Source organism: Ictalurus punctatus, chromosome 5 (genome assembly GCF_001660625.3).
Source record: "Ictalurus punctatus breed USDA103 chromosome 5, Coco_2.0, whole genome shotgun sequence".
Taxonomy (NCBI): Eukaryota; Metazoa; Chordata; class Actinopteri; order Siluriformes; family Ictaluridae; genus Ictalurus; species Ictalurus punctatus.
In genome coordinates, this window is record NC_030420.2 from 11,595,016 (window position 1) to 11,613,328 (window position 18,313).

Here is an 18,313-nt window from a genome sequence, read left to right on the forward strand (position 1 = left end):
CGTCAGCATATAGGGCTAGTTTATGTTCAATTCCTTTGCGAATTATACCCTGAAATACAGGAAGAGTTCTAAGCGCCATCGAGAGAGGCTCAATTGCTATGGCAAAAAGTAAGGGAGACAGAGGACATCCCTGGCACGTACCCCGTGACAGAGTAAAATAGTCAGATTTAGCATCGTTGGTATATATGGAAGCCTGCGGTTCCACATATAATAAACGGATCCATGATATCAGTCCGTCCCCAAAGCCGAACCTCCTTAGCACCGTAAAAAGATATTCCCATTCGATCGTATCAAATGCCTTTCTGTGTCCAAAGAGATGACCACTTCAGATTAGGCGCTGTTCTGTTTCGAATACAAAATGTAAGTAGAGCAGAGTACGAATATTAGAAAAGGAATGCCGTCCTTTTATAAACCCGGTTTGCTCCTCTGAAATAATGCTAGGGAGAACTCCCTCCAAACGAGAGGCCAAAAGTTTGACTAAAATCTTGACATCAACATTGAGGAGGTTAATAGGTCTGTACGAATTACATAATGTCGGGTCCTTCCCATCTTTGAGCAATAGAGTAATAGACTCTTGTCTCAATGTTTGTGGCAGCGTCCCTAGTTCTAAGGATTCCTCGAATACAGCCAGAAGTAATGGGGCCAATACAACATGAAATTTCTTATAAAATTCAGCAGGAAACCCATCCGGGCCAGGTGATTTCCTAGATTGCAATGAGTTGATTGAATTAGTGATCTCATCTAAGGTGATGGGGCTGTCAAGCTCAGATGCCAATAGAGGGTCAACTCTGGGAAAATCAATATTTCCAAGAAAATGGTCCATGTTACCTGAATTGTCAGGAGATCCAGCTGTGTATAAAGAAGAGTAAAAACTTTTAAAAGTTGAATTAATTTCTACAGGATCCGATGTTAATGCACCACTGGACTGCATAATCTGAGTGACAGAGTGCGAGGCCACTCGGCTACGCAGTTGGTGAGCCAACAACCGACCGACCTTATCTCCATATTCATAATAATTACCACGTGTACGTAACAACAGCCTCTCTGCCTCACTTGTCAATAACAACTTGAACTCCGCCTGCAAATTAAGCCTTTGTTTATGCAGCTCAGGGGTCGGGTTGAGAGCATATTGGTCATCAATGGCTCGAATATTATCCGATATCTCTTTTTTCTTATCCTTGCGTTGCTTACTTGCATGCGCAGAATAAGAGATTATCTGTCCCCTTAAGAAGGCCTTTAAAGTTTCCCAAAGTAAAGAGTAAGAAATTGAATCAGTTTGATTAGTAAGAAGAAAATCATCTATTGTAGTAGAAATATACTTGCAAAACGCTGAATCGGATAGGATTTTGTAGTTTTAAATGTGTCAAAACCTTGGATCTTTTAATGGGACCATTCAGACCTTTCACATTCCAACTTAGAAATCTGAATGAATGTCGGGTATTTTCCATCAATTTAGATTAGTACAGAATGGAGTACAGAGAGGTTGATATCAATAAGGGGGGGGGAGAAAAAAAAAGAAAAAAAGGGGGGAGAAAAACCCACAACAACACACCACCCCACCCTCCCCCACCCCACCACCAATTATCTTCTCTCCATTCCCAAACAATGGAGGCAGAACCCTACAACACTGGAACATCCCATACTTGTGAACTGTACCTATTCTTGTTGTGTGAAGTCACTCCCGAGCAAAAAAAAAAAATACAAAACACAGTCATTATGTATCACAGGCAACCTGTAGATTTACATGGAAACTGATATAGTTGTCCACACCCGCGTAGTTTTACAGTCCCATTACAGGTATTAATAAATCGGTTAACTGTTATGTAGACAGATTAAGATGGAGGATACCGTTCATTAAACCATCGTTGCGCTTTTTGGGGACAGTCGAATTGCAGCCTCTCATCACCGAGGTTTATCCGAAGGCGAGCAGTGTATCTGAGAGAAGACCGCACATTTCTCTCACGCAAGCTGTTTCTCACCGCAGCGAAGGCCGCTGTCCTCTTAGCGACGCTGGAGCTGAAGTCAGGAAAGATGAAGACCTTACGGCCCTGATGGAAAAGTTGATTCCAATTCCTGCGTCGAACTACTTTTTCTCTGTCGTGAAAGTAGTGAAACCGCACAATCATCACTCTGGACCTCTGATTCTCTCGCTGTTCCTCCGAGGGCACGGGGCCAATGCGGTGCGCTCTATCCAGCAATGGAGCAGTCGGAAAGATTTCTGATCCGAGCACATCCTGGAAAAATTTAGACATAAATGTTACTGGATCGCTCCCTTCTTCTCGTTCCGGAATACCGATGACCCGGAGATTGCAGCGCTGCCAGCGGGACTCTAAATCCTCAACTTTCTCGGTGAGTTGTTTGTTAGCCGAAGTTAGCTTCAGCACCATCTGTTCCAGTGCTACAGTGCGGTCACTGTAATCGTTCAGGTGCTGGTTAAGCTCGTCAATACGCCATCCTTGTGATTCAGTGCCCGATTTAAAACTCTCAAACGACGCAACAATTGGGGCCAGAGCGGAGTCAATAGCTGCTTTCACCTGAACTGGGATGGTAGATGTTAGCTGCTATTAAAGTGTTGCGGAGATTTTCAAAATCCAGCGTTAGCTTGTCGCCATGACTCGTCGTGCTCGGTGAAGATTTAGGTTTCCGTTGTCTTTCAGAAGCCATAATTCCTTTCTGGTTATAGTCGTGGACCGAGTAATTGAAAAGGAGCGCACCAAATGTCTTAGAAAAGATTCAGGTTGCCTGAAAAGTACAATTAAAAGATAAAATGCTCGGGAGCTCACTCCACTCGTGCCTTCTCACTTACATGCTCAGCCGGAAGTCCCAGAATTTTTTGTACTTTTAATAGGGATTATTACAATTGCTCTTTATCTGACATCTCCATTTGACAAAAGGACACCATGCCCTTCACCACAACAAAGTCTTGATTTATTTGATATTGATCAATCCAAATTGGGCTTACATACAGTGAATATAAAAAAGTGGATACAATCCTTTTAAAATTGTGGCTTACATGTCAGGTCAGGGAAAAAAAGAAAAAGAAAAATCTTACTTTAACCGGGTTGCCCAAGTGCGCACACCCTTTGGTAATAATGCGTGAGACTGCTCAGAATTAAACAAACACATTCTCATGTTCAAAAGTAATTATCATACACCTGTCATCAGTATAGTCATTTTGATTAACCCCAAATATATCAGCTGTTTCTGTAGGAGTTTCTTGACATCTGTTTGGCTTCATCCACCTGCTAAAGCCATGGTCTGCAAAGAGCTTACAAAGCATGTACAGGATATCATTGTTGAAAGTTATCAGTCAGGAGAGGGGTACAAATGAATTTTCAAAGCATTAGCTGTAGCATGGAACCACAGTGACATTACCAAGAATAAGATGTCCATTCCAAAATTCACAAAAGGACAGGAATAAAATTTATCAGGGAGGCTGCCAAGAGACCTACAGTATTGCAACATTAAAGGAGTTGCAGGAATATCTGGCAAGTACTGGTCACCCCCTGCATGTGACAACAATCTCTCATATTCTTCACGTTTCTGGGCTGTGGGGTAGGGTGGATAGATGGAAACCTATTCTCATGAAAAACAAAAACAAATAAAAAACTTCCAAGCGTGGCCAAATCACCCCAAACAGTGTGGATAAATGTGTTACGGTGTGATAAGACCAAGGTAGAACATTTTGGGCATAATTCTAAAAGATATGTTTGGCGCAAAAACAACACAGTTTATCACCCAAATAAAACCATACCCATGGTGAAGCATGGTGGTGGCAGCTTAATGCTTCTCTTCAACTGGGACTGAAGATTTGATGGATCTGGAGCATTTTTGCAAGGAAGAGGAATAAAACTTCCAAATCAAGATGTGCTAAGATGGTAGCGTCTTACCCAAAAAGTCTGAGCGCTGTATTACAAGGCAAAATTGCTTGAACAAAGGATTAGTTAAGAGGTATGCAGACTTGTTCAACCAGATTATTAACCCTAAAACCTTTTTCCCCACTTGAATTTTGTTTGTTGCTATCACATTAAACTAAAAAAAGATGTGACATGATTTATCTTGGTAGACTTTTTATATCCACTGTACATATAGTCAGTGCCTTGGGCAATTTGTTCACTCTGAGTTACTCAACTGGGATAAAAGAGCCATTATTCTGGATGATAAAAATAAGTGTTATTAATTTCAGTCCCTTGTCTATGATATTTATTGTTGTACAAATTTAAACAGAATGGAATTGTGCACAATTTACAGTGCAGATCACTGTGCAGACAATACAATGCACTTTACCAAGTTATTGTTTTTGATTGAAAAACTTAAAACCATGTAAAAACCATGGTTTGGCTTTATGATCAAGTTAATTTTTTATACATTAGAGAACTCCTTCATTCCCTAAAGAAGTAGGGTCTTAATAATTTTAGTTTTGATGGACAGTTTAGTGCTTGACTACATACACAATCTCTATGTATTGATTACTGAGGTGAGACACACTCTATTATCCTCAGTGTGTTATATTTTCACTAGAGCACTCAGCTGCACTATTACAGCTCTAGACGTCAGTAGATAATGGTCAAGCCTCCATGAATATTAGATACGCTTCCTCCTATAAAAATTGATAGCATGATGGAAAACCTTACAAATAGTTTCTGAATTGTAACTACAGCACAAGCTTTCCAAATAAATAAATAAATAAATAAATAAATAAATAAATAAAAACAATATTTTTTTAGCTACAAATACATGCTTTGTATTTGTTGTTCTGCAAAGGATAATGCTTTTGTAGGCATTTGCTGTACCAGCTGGAGGTTCTTTACAACGGTCCGCTTTAGAAATCAGTGAATGTGGACTCCTCAGCATAAATATGGCAGGGGACATTGTAGTCGGGATGATCTATAACATTGCATTACCACTAGTTTTACTAACAGGTAAGTGAAATTCAACTTTGTAATTTAATTTTTCTAAGATGTAAATTACAAAAAGAATTCATGTCAGCAGTAATTATAGAGTCTATAAGAAATGTAAGTATATTTAATGAATTTTAAAAAAATGTGTTTGTGTGTGTGTAACATGTGTCTTCTGAGGTGCTTTATATTAATATTTACATAATAAAAGCTCTTTTAGGCAATGTGCACTTAAATATTCTCTTTTAACCTGGAAAGACCTTTGTTAAAAGTGCCGTGATATAGGCAATATTTTATGTTCTTTTCTTTTTAATTAAATTAAGTCATTTAACAATTATATTGTCATATTAATACCTGACAGATTTAGACAATATAATTTAATATGGGGATTTGCAAATTAAATAGCTATATTAAATCATTTGTTTTTAATATAGTCTTTTTTGTCATTTATTTGTTAGTTAATTTATTTGTATTTATACCCTTTTGATATTTTTTATAACTTGATAAGCTAATAATAAAAATATTCTCTAAAGTCCTCGGCACTTAATTATAACTTGGCCAAAAAAGTGGAAAGACTACATGTTTTTTCTTCACCATATTTTCATTCTTTTATAAATTTTTCTGTTGAAGGCTTTAGGGAAATTGTTGAAAGACAAATATAAGACCAATACGCATGTGCCAGTTTTGTTATTAACACCAGTAAATGACAATACATTAATTGTACTTGATTTTATATATATATATATATATATATATATATATATATATATATATATATATATATATATATATATATATATAAATCTGTATTGTGTATTTACACAGCAATAGCTTTTCGATACAATGGGCTTTCCGTGGTGTATCTGCTGTTTCTGTTGTCTGTACCTCTCCTACCAAGCCCCTCTCTGTCCTCCATGAAGGGTGAGTAAACAAGCATTCTTTAGAAAATATGAAAAGAAGTATGAAGCATGACTCAGCTGACCACATACAAATAATTTGTTGCATAGAACAGATCGTTGTTTAGACAGAATTTGTACATTTGTAATGATGATTTACAGTATATGATGACTGCATAGGTGATATAAATTAAGCAGCCTTACCTTGAATTTCAGCAGAAAAAAATTATTTATACAATATATTTAGAATAAGCCAGTAAGAACTCTTGTCCATACTAAAATATCTGCTTTAACCACATCTGTTGTCTCTTACGTTGGTTATCTATATGTTTTTAGACTAGGTGCTTTTTGTATTCTAAAAATCAACCTTAGGTATGTGTATATGTGTTGTATAATGGAACATGTATATTGTTTTTAAAAACATTACATTTAATGCATTTGTTATATAGTACCTTTGATATGTAGTGTGTGTGTGTCTGTGTGAGTGCTTTATAATTATTATAATTTAAGCTTTGGTCTATTGTCAAGTACTACATAACTAAATGCAGTGAATATAATGTATTTAATAATAATAATAATTAGAGACCATTTAGACCATTTAATAATTTAGAAACCATTAAAGGACAATAGCATACCTAATTATTAGAGATGCACTGATACAAAAGTTTTCAGCTGATACCAATAACCGATTATTCATAGTGATATTGGCTGATACAGATACTGATAGTTCTGCCTTTTATGCATTCTTTTAAATTAATAATAATTAATTCCTCAATTCTGAAAGAAATGCAAATAAAAACTTTATTCTCTCCATTTGAGCAAATTGTTTCACAGTAACTGGTCTCATAAACAGAAAACACATTACTCGAATTAACATGAACACATGGACTAAATTCTGAAGATTAAAGTAAGAGTTCTTAACTTATTGAATATTATTAATTCATATTAACATTGAGTGAATTTTATATATATATATATATATATATATATATATATATATATATATATATATATATATATATATATATATATATTGTCAACTCATCCTCATTTAAATCTTTTAACAGTGTATTGGCGCTTTAATTCAACGCAAGCAGCATGGCAAAAAAATTTGACGCTGAAACTCCCGCTTAACTGCTGCAGCGTCCGGTGTAAAATTTTAGTGGTGCAGAGCTTACCAACTGTCGTCATTTTGTCGTCATTCCACACAAGAGACATCATCTTTACACACAGCACGAATTTCATGTGTTTTCCTGCCCTCTTTTGATTGACAGCATATAATCGACCCTGATCATCGGGTGTTTTTAAACTGTTGGCCGATAGCCGATAGCGGGAAAAATTGCCTTTATTGGCCAATACCAATTATTGGCCGATACAATGCATCTCTAATAATAATAATAATAATAATAATAATAATAATAATAATAATAATAATCTGTGTCAGCCAAGGGTTTTTTCCTGCACATTGTGTGTTGTTTCCTCTTGTAGGTTGTGTAGATTTGTAGCAACAGTGATTGCAGCAGTTTAAATTTCTTAAGCTGTCAATGAAAGTGTATGTGTATATGAGTTGGCAGTGATGTTTTGTCACACTTGTCTTGAATAATGGTTCCCAAGAATTTTTATCACAGCCAGTATTAGAGTGACAGTGGTCTAAATGTCACTCTAATACTTTACTGACATAAGTATCCAGGCGTAGACTGAGGTCCAGACATTGAGCATGATTGAGTTAAAAGTTAAATGATGTCTGCAAACAGGAGGCAGCTACATACTGTATGTGAGGAGTGGTAAAGGATGTGATATATGTAAAACCATCTTGATTTATATAAACTAGTAGTGGTCTTCAGGTGGTGCAGAATGATTCTCTCAAAGCATTACATGACTACAGAGTCATTCCTGCAGGAGATGGGTATGGATCTGAGATAGATCTGACATTTTTGATTGATTTATTGTGGGTAGGTGTTACTTCCATAGTGTTTTTTTTTCTTTATAATGATGAGTGTGGAGACTAGGTTTTTCTGTTCAAAAGCTAATACTGTATTTGATTAGCCAGCAGCTGTTGGAAATAAATGAGCACAAGCCTGAGAGGGAATGTATACATCTATTAATTCTATACATGTAAATTAATGGGCAGACCTTTAGTAGTAAAACCTTTCAGCCAGGAGAGATTAAACTGGCCACTGTACACTCGGCCTCAGCTTAGCTTGATGTAAAACAGATTTGGTCTTCTGACTGAGTAGCACAAGGCATTTCTACAGCTTATGTTATTCTAGCCAAAATTAAGTAAAGCAAATCTTTTACCATTTAAGCCATATGTAATTTCACAGTTTTGTTGCAAAAGAAACACACATTTAAGGGAAATATACTAGCAAGTGACTACATTTACATGCACATCAAATTCCACTTTAGGGTTGCAGCCATATTCCGAATACCATATGTGTACAGGCATCGGAATATTCCTGTATACATGTTTGTTGTACATGATGCTGCTGTTGCAGAATGAGCATGTACAGATATCACCTTTCAGTGGATTTTCCGAATAAGGTGTTCACATGCAACAAAGCTCCAATCACTACAGGCATATTCCAGGGTTGGGAAGAATATTGTCTTAATCTGAATCGAGCAATCAGATTGTGTGTTTACATTAGTCAATACTAATTAGAATATTGCCAAATTTTGATTGGAATATTGATGTGCATGTAAACATGGTCAATATCAGCCAGAAGTTAAATGTTCAGACTTGGATGAAAGAGCAGCCTTACAAGCCCCAAGCTTGTATAAAATGTACTGCACATGGTTAGGTGAGGCTTAGATTATGGTTTTAGGGTCACCCTAAGTTTGAGAAGACTGGTGAATTTTGCTACTAATTTTGAAGATAGGAAGTTTGATGTAAATATTAGAGACAGATATTATTTTATTATAGACTATATAGATAAGTAGTGTCATTACTATCTGAAATGTGTTTAAAAAAAAAAAAGGTTTAAAAAATAGGACAATGCATGATTTACTGCTTTCTTTTATATGCAGCCCCTCCTTACTCAGTTCCATAAAACAACTGCATTGAATATCATGAATATCATTGTCACTGCAGAATAATGTCTAATAATTACAGTTGACACAGTCTTGACTATTTGTTTATTATGAGATTCACAATACTGTAATTATAGTTGTACAGTTTGTTGCATTCACTGGTGTAATAGATAAGCAGTGTTCTCCACCGATCAATACATACCATTAAATTAAAAAAGTGCCCTTTGCTACTATGTACTTTGTAAAGAAGCGTGTCCATTGTGGGCTCATCAATTTTTCATTACAGCATAATTACAGAGAGGAATTAAGAGTTGTGGTGTCAGCATTCTCCCTTTCTTTTTCTTCTTTATGTGTCTTTGAATGTTTTTCCTCATCTGCTCCTAAGTCTCAGTTGGCCATCACATTTAATTTACTTGAATTTTTTTTTATTATATTATATATTATATATTTTTGTTTAATATTATTTAATATGATGTCTTAGAAACACCATTTTCCTCATGGGAAGCAATGAAATGTTCTTTCCACTTTATTTGCCTTTAAATATTTTCTCACTTGCAAAATGCATATGCACATTATTTCTGAGGTGAATGCTGATTAAACAGCAATGTATTTTAGATGGATTGACTGGGTCTTCAGTAGATATGATAATGGATATGGGAGAAATTATATAAAGCTTTTAGTGAAAATCATGTTATCGGAAACACGTTTGCTGTTTCAGCTAATGTTGTATATGAGTAGAGTTGGTTTTCTGCTTAACAAACAAAAACAAAACACTTGTCTCAGTAGCAACCAAGCTCAATGTTATTAGCTTGGACACATGTTCTCTGAAGCCTTGCAAGCCTACATATATACATGTACAGTTGCAATCAAAATTATTCAACCCCATTGCAAATCAGGTTTCTTGTAAAAATTTACACACTTTCAACTGCTCACAATGAAGAAATAAAACAAAAGCAATTGAAATAGTTCAACACAATGAATGCTTCAAGTGGTTTCCCCAAATTCAACTGAAAATGCAACTTATAATAACTTCTCCAGTTTGAAAATTATTCAACCCCCTGAATAAAATCCCTCCCAACAGCACAAACATGCAAAACAGATGTTGTCTTAAGCACACCTGATGCAACTAATTAATGGCTTCATTAGTTGCACCGGGCTTGCTTGAGCTGGAACACATAAAATACCTGAACTGGCTAGGGGCAGAAAATTTATGAAATACCTGGATGGGACAGAAAAAAGGAAGCTATCAATGACTGCAACCAGATTTCTCAGAAGGCAGGTTGTGAAAAACCCTCGAATGACTGCAAAAGACCTGCAGCAAAACATGGTGGCAACAGGCACTGAGGTTTCAGTGAGCACAGTAAAGCGCGTACTAAATGCAGAAGGTTTCAATGCCAGAACGCCAAGACGATACACCACTGCTGACCCAAAAACACAAGAAAAGTCAGCTCAAAATCATATATATAAACCACAGAAGTTTTGGGATTCTGTTCTGTGGAGTGATGAAACAAAACTGGAACTTTTCAGCACGATGGATCAGAGGTATGTCTAGAGGAAGAAGAATGAACAAAGAACAATGTCCACAGTCAAGCATGGTGGTGGCTCGGTGATGCTCTGGGGCTGCTTTTCATCCTCTGGCACTGGAAACCAGTGTGTGGAAGGCAAGATGGACTCATTGAAGTATCTGGGAATCCTAGGAGAAAACTTCATGCCGTCTGTGAGGAAGCTGAAGATTTGGCGTCATTGGACCTTCCAACAGGACAATGATCCCAAGCATACCTCAAAGTTCACCAAGGCTTTGTTGCAGAAGAAGTCCTGGAAGATTCAACAGGGCCATCACAGTCACCTGACTTGAACCCCATAGAAAATCTCTGGTGGGATTTGAAGAAGGCAGTTGTAGCACACAAACCCAAGAATATAACTTAACTAGAGGCCATTGTTCATGAGGAATGGGCTAGGATTCCTCAGGAACGCTGTCAGAAGCTATCCATCTTGTTTGCAGCAGGTCATAACAGCAAAAGGGTGCTCTACTAAGTACTAAAGATGCTTGCCATGAATGGGTTGAATAATTTTGAGACTGGAGAAATCATAAGTTGCATTTTCAGATAAATTTGGGGAAACCACTTGAAGCATTGGTTGTCAATTGCTTTTGTTTGATTTGGTCATTGCAAACAGCTGAAATACATTTTGACAATAAACCTGATTTGCAATGGAGGTTGAATAATTTTGATTGCAACTGTAAGTTTGCTGGTAACACAAATAGCAGTGTCTGCTATGAGCTGTTCATGAACAATATGCTTGATTTATGCTTCATAGTTTGATAATGAATTAATCAGAAGTAAAGCATCATGTAAATAAACAATTTCTGTCATCATGTAAATTTAAACATATCTTTGCTTACTCCTGCATATTGAAACATTTTACTGTGGTAGAGTCAGGGGTGCTTTATGTGTACACGGTTTTCTGTTGCCTGTGGAGAGGGGCAAAAGACACAGGCAGGCAGAGACAAACTAGGATAATCCATAATCATAGTCGAGGCACAGGATCAGATATAAAAAAATAAAATAAAAATTACACGAAACAGGAGCAAATGAAACTAGAAAATTGGGAAAAATATGTCTCAGAAATTACTGATATGAAGCATGATTAGAACTTGCAACAAGATAAAGAAACAGATGGGCTTAAATAGACAGATAATAGGCAATAATCCAGTGACAAGACAGGGGTGAAGACATGAAGCCAAACAAAAGGCACATGGACAGTGATCAAAACAAAACATGATTCAAGCTGTGCCAAAAACCATAGCACATGAAGGTGGAATTACAGGACAGTTGACATGACATCAACCATGTCGAGTGAAGTTTTAGGTGCTCAAAGTCCCATAACTCAGTCAGAAAGTTGTACTAATCAGTGAGGGCCGAATTCACCATATGATATATACAAACTGGGTAACTGCAAAGTTCTTGAAGATGTATGTAACCATTGTGTATTCTGTAAGATTTTACTTCACCCATACTTTATCAGCCAGTGCTTCTTCAGAATTCTCTAGTAGAATGGTAGCTATAGAATATTGGGTTGGATATAGTTGTTAAATAATGATTACAAGTACTATTAAGTTTGATGGAAACACAGAGTTAATTTATTCAAGTAATTATTGAAGATTTTAAATGTGTGAATTTATCCCAATTAAGCAAGCCAGTGGCGATGGTGGCAAGGAAAAACTCCCTAAGATATTAAGAGGAAGAAACCTTGAGAGGAACCACACTCAGAAGGGAACCCATCCTCATCTGGGTAACAACAGATAGTGTAAAAGTAAAGGAAAGTTCATTATGGTTTTATATGAAGTCTGTTTGTTGAACTAGTCCACTGTTCAAAGGAGACCAGAGTGCAAAACTCCATGTGGTGATTACAGTCCCAGAGCCAAAGTAGCAACCTTAGTCACAGGAACCACAGTGAGAATGTCCATCTGGAATTGGAGTAAATGAGCGCTCCATCCAGAGGTAGGGCATTTGAATGGATGAGGCAGGTCTGGAGAGCAGCAAGGATCAGCATCACTAGTATCCCCATGTGTGTGGCTCGACAGAAGGAGAGAGGGAGAGATTGTTAAGTAAGACTGTGCTTTGCGTAAAGGAAAGGCTACTCATGGTAAGCTTGAGTAAACAAATACATTTTAAGCCTAGACTTAAACACGTAGACTGTGTTTGAGTCATGAACACTAATTGAAAGGCTATTCCATAACTGTGGGGCTTTGTAAGAGAAAGCTCTTCTCCCTGCTGTAGCCTTCGCTATTCGAGGTACCGACAAATAGCCTGCACCTTGTAGGTGAGGCGGTTCATAGGAAACCAAAAGTTTGCTTAGATACTGTGGTGCGAGACTGTTTAGTGCTTTGTAGGTTAATAATAGTATTTTATAATTTATGTGTGATTTCACTGGGAGCCAATGCAGTGTGGATAAGATCGGGGTGATGTGGTTGAATCTTCTGGTTCTAGTAAGGACTCTAGCAGCTGCATTCTGGACTAACTGGAACTTGTTTATGTTCCAGTTATATCCCTAATGAGCAAGCCAGAGGTGATGGTGGCAAGCAAACACTCCTCGAAAAGACATGAGGAAGTCACCTTGAGTGGAACCAGCCTCAAAAGGGAACCCATCGTCTTCTGGGTGACACTGTATAGTGCGATTATAAACCAACTCTCCATAACTGTATATTATAGAGTCAACTAGTGCGAATTATGGTAAAAAGTAACTTGTATGAGCATGAGCATTATTAGAGATTTAACTTCAAGTCTCTTATATAAAACTGAAACTATCAACTGTTCAATGATTGAAACCTGACGCTTGCAATCCAGGGCTATCCAAGGAAAAACATCCAAAGCAATCTTTAGGGTGTCTGTGTGGTACCACCCACCATAATCCTATGGTTCTCTTTAGGCTGTCCATGTGGGGCCATCCTCAGCAGCAGCAAGTGATTTTCAGGTGACGGAGGCTCCAAGCGAAATTGGGCATCCAGATTGGCAGAATGAGTCAGTATCAGTGGTATCTCAGGAGAAACATGCGTAGCTCAACAGAGAGCGTGGGTTTGGTCAGAGAGAACACAGATTATTAGTATAGATGCACCGATGTATCGGCCGATAATCGGTATAATCAGATAGTTTAAAAACAGCCAATGATCATTGCCAATTATATTCTGTCAATCAAAAGAGAGCGGGAAAACACATAAATTTCATGCTGTGTGTAAAAATTATGTCTCTTGTGTGGAATGATGACAAAACTACAGTTTGTAAGCTCTGTAAGCTCTGCACTGCCAAAATTTTACACCGAGAGTCTATTTTTTTCCCCCCACGCTACTCGAACACTGCTCCCACACTGCTCGAATCACACTGCGCTGTATTAAAGGGCCAGTACACCACAGAAAGATTTAAATGAAGATGAGTGACAAAAAAATAGTATGTACTGCACAGAAAAATATATTTGTAGAGTAGTATGTTTCATAAGAAGTTAATGTTAATATGAGTTAATATCATAAAAAAAAGTTTATATTAGGCCTATATATTACCAGTTTGATGTTCGATGATGAAGTAGAAATGTTTTTGTTTGTGGTGAATGAAGACTAACAGTGAGTGAGACTAACAGGAGGTTTTTATTATTATCATTATTTTTATTTTAGAATTCATTCAATGTTAATATGAATTAATAACATTCAACAAGTTAAGAAATCTTACTTTAATCTTCAGAATTTAGTTAATGTGTTAATTAGAGTAAAGTGTTTTCTGTTTATGAGACCAGTTACTGTGAAACAACTTGTTGAAATGGAGAGAATAAAGTTTTTATTTGCATTTCTTTCAGAATTGTGGAATTAATTATTATTAATTTATAAGAAGTCATAAAAAGCAGAACTATCGGTATCGGTTATCGGTATCGGCCGATATCACTCTGAATAATCGGTTATCAGTATCGGCTGAGAAATTTAGTATTGTGAATCTCTAATAACTAGGTATGCTATTGTCCTTTAATGGTTTAAGAAGATGTTCATTGTGTGAGCAGGGACTATGACAAAGACTAACTCTGACAGCATAACTAAGAGGAAGAGCCAGAAGGTAACACATAAAGGGGTCAGCTCCATAGAAAACTTATGTCTATGATTAATCTCCAGATCTGCACCTTTACCTAGGGGAGAAAAACTATTAACAAAAGGCTTGACTAAGCAAATGTATTTTTTTCAACCTAGACTAGACAACACTGAAACCTTGTTTGAGTCCTGAACACTAATTGGAAAGCTGTTCCATAACTGCGGGGCTTTGTAAGAGCAATCTCTGCCAATATTGTAGAACTTCCATTCCACTAGGAAATTCTGAAAAAACTCTGGCTGATAAAGCTCACTTTAGAAGATGCAGAAGTTACTAGAAGATGTAAGTGCAGGAATTGTATGCACCATTTACTGTAACATGATGCCCTTGGGGAATGTATTTTGGTAATATTCTTGTTTGATTGGGAAAGAACAGTCAATTTGTCTTCCACATTAAACCAGTGTCTTGGGATTTTCCTCTGCACAGCTCATATCTGACTTTGCTATGCTCTGAGTGACATATTATTATTTGTGTATCTAATGCAAGGTGATTTAGTATGTAAAAATCCAGCAGTAAAAATTCAGAACCTTTTATAAAGCCTAGTAGTCTCAAGAACTAAAAACTAAAAGAATGCACTTGAAATGTATCGTAAATGTATTTCTCTTTTATTGTAATTGGCACACAATTAATACACAAACTTGTGTAATACACTTAATTGTGTAATTAATACACAAACTGCTAAATGGAAATATTAAAATCGGTGCAGGGTGCACAGTGGCTTAGTGGTTAGTACATTAACTTCACACCTCCAGGGTTGGGGGTTCGATTCCTGCCGTTGCCCTGTGTGTGGGAGTTTGCATGTTCTCCCCGTGCTGCAGGGGTTTCCTCCGGGTACTCCGGTTTCGTCCCCCAGTCCAAAGACATGCATGACGGGCTGAATGGCATGTCCAAAGTGTCCATGGTGTATGAATGGGTGTGTGAATGTGTATGTGATTGTTCCCTGTGACCCAGTAGAATAAGTGGTATGGAAAATGGATGGATGGAAAATCGGTGCATAATTTAACACACGATATTAACATTCAATATGTCTAGTGTTCATTTTGTAGAAAATTGACACAAGCTGTGAACCATTAAAACCCATTTTCTTAAAGAGTGTGCTTTCAGGTTTTTTTTTTTTTTTTTGCCAAAATGCTGATTCAGCTGTAGCAGCTACTTTCTGCAGCTTGGATTAGTCGGACATGACAGTAAAGGCTTGACCACATCCTTGTAAGCATAAAGTCTGTAATGGCATAGCTGATTTATCTCTTCAGCTGTAATTTTCCTAAGCAATTAAGCTCTCTGCACCGAGACAGGGACTCAAAAACTAATAAAAAATTTGTAGTGGTTACTCACAGGGGATTTCACAAAATATGCTTAAGGTTACTTTCGTGAGATAAAGCATCAGGTGAAGCATGCATTATGATTATTATGATTATTAATGCTCCCTGTTTCACTTTTTAAAAAAAAATTAATTTCTATTAATTTAGCAAGGTTTTTCTTTTATATTGCACAGTATGTTACACATCCTACATCCACAGCTGGCTAATATGTGTGTATATGTGTGTGTCCTACAGGAAAGACAGGCCAGTTTCTCCTGAGTGTTTGCTCCACAGCTATAACATTTCTGGCCTTACAGTGTGGGATACAGATCACCTTCGCATACATTCCAAAAGAGAGTGAGATCCATTCTCTTGTGCTTTTTTTCTTTCAGAGCATCAAATTACTTCTGCCCATGATGCACCCATATTAAGTCAAGAGACCTCACTAAAACTGTTGAAAATCTTTTTCAAAATCTGCTTTAGGCAGTGGTTATAAAGAGTCTTTATTACTAGATTGTACACATTTTTACACATTATACACCAAAAATTAAATCATTCATTAATTCATTCTGAGTAACTGCTTTATTCTGGTCAGGGCTGCAGTGGAGCCTATCCAAGGAACACTGGGCGTGAGGCAGGAATACACCCCAGATGTCCATCACAAGGCACCATGCAAACTAGGGGCTATTAAGTGTAGCCAATCCACCTACCATCATGTTTTTGGGAGGTAGGAGAAAACTGGAGAACCCAGAGAAGAAATATGTAGAACATGCAAATGGACTCCACACAGAGAGTAACTTGAGCTCAGGATTGAACCACAAACTGTGAAGTAGCAATGCAACCTGCTGTGCCACCATGCTGCCCAACCAAAAATACTTTATAAAATGATTTAGAATGTCTTCATCCTGGTCAGATTTCCTGGTTTGATCCTGCGCTCAGGTTACTGTCTGTAGAGTATCACATATCCTCCCCAAGAACAGTAGGTGAATTGACTAGTTTGCCTCTAGGTGTGAATGTTTGAATGTGTGTGTGCATGATGCCCTGCTATGGCGTCACATCCAGGTGTATTCCTGCCTTGTGCCCAGTGTTCCAGGAATAAGCTCCAGGTGCGCCATGACTCTGACCTTAATAAAGCGCTTACTGAAAATGAATGAATGAATGTGTTATTTTCTCAGTAATGTTATCTTTGTTTATATTGGTGTCAAACAGCTAGCAATGTATCCCCAACAAACATCAAGCCACTTTTTGTGCTTGAGAAAATATGCACACAATAATAGTAATAGCAATGTAATCACTACGTTTACTGTTGCTGTCATTGTTGTTCTTGCTTACTAATATACGGAAGCCAGGCAGCAGATATTTTGATTTATAAATAGGATTATTTTCAACACCTCAACATGACAATAAGAGCACCCAAAGTACCCAAGGTAGTAAGATTATATTCTTGTCAATCATTTTCTTTCATACTTTAAATGACAAGTCTCGGTTATAATGTAATACAATGAGTCTTATTGTAGTGTAATGGGCTGCATCATGTCACATTTCAATCTCAAGCCATTAAATAAATAATGTTTTATTATAAATCACTATGATGAATTATCAACCAGTTCCTGGAGACACAGCATTTGACGTACATATCTGACCTTGCTATTTCATAGAAACAAGAATTTTATTAAATTTAATATTTCTAATAAACTATCCTACTATTTAAAATAAATTCACATTTTAAACAAATCAACAATTTACCACTTCAACTAATGCTGAATACCATTATGCTAATAAATTGATGTATTTACACCATATTATTATTTCTATTCTATTTATTTTTCTATTTTGTTTATATATATATATGGGATATTCACTTGAGTTTCAAAAATGTCATGTCATTGAACTTAAATATACAGTTATACAGAAAATTGTCAGAACTGTTTTAACACAGATTTCAATTTTTGTAGTGAGTGGGCCATTGGACAATGTTCTCTTTCATCTTGGAATTGTGAGGTATGAAATGCCTCAAAAATTAATATTTTGACTGACCTTTTTAAAGAATGTTTGAAAGATTTAAACAGTGAATAAAAATGCAGTGTATTGCACGCAAAAATTATGCAAATTATAGTAATTTGTTCTAACAGTTTATTATGCTTGTTATTAGCGCTAGTCACAAAACCTCTCATGACAGCTGTAATCACAACATACATAGAGCTTAAACTGGAAATTGTATCTGAAAGTTATATTATTTGTCCTGATCTCTCTCTATACATATTTTTTATAGATTCAATGAGGTGGATGCTGGCAACATAATACGTCTCCTGCTTCCGGATTTTGGTTTGTTCCTGTCATCATTATTCATCTGGAATTTGAGTAACAAGCTACTGAGACCACCTAATAATCATCAAGAGCAAAAAATTCAGCAATCTGAAACTGAGGTAGAGCACAAGGCAATCCACCACTCACGCACACACGTACACGCACTGCTCAGTGATAGCGTTAAAACCATTGACCGGTGAAGTAAATAACATTGATTGTCTTGTTACACTTGCTGTGCAATGACATGTGCTAGTGTCAAGAGG

At 36.8% G+C, this 18,313-nt stretch overlaps 1 protein-coding gene across 1 annotated transcript in view; it reads left to right on the forward strand.

Annotated features, from left to right (window-relative positions):
* Nucleotides 1-4,798: 4,798 nt before the first annotated feature.
* Nucleotides 4,799-18,313, forward strand: part of si:dkey-11f4.7 (piezo-type mechanosensitive ion channel component 2) — an 81,362-nt gene continuing 67,847 nt past the window's right edge. The window contains exons 1-5 of the mRNA XM_053680218.1: nucleotides 4,799-4,922; nucleotides 5,724-5,819; nucleotides 15,999-16,100; nucleotides 17,699-17,744; nucleotides 18,016-18,169. Coding sequence (XP_053536193.1) covers nucleotides 4,859-4,922; nucleotides 5,724-5,819; nucleotides 15,999-16,100; nucleotides 17,699-17,744; nucleotides 18,016-18,169 — 462 coding nt within the window. The 5' untranslated portion in view covers nucleotides 4,799-4,858. The remainder of the gene's footprint in view (nucleotides 4,923-5,723; nucleotides 5,820-15,998; nucleotides 16,101-17,698; nucleotides 17,745-18,015; nucleotides 18,170-18,313) is intronic.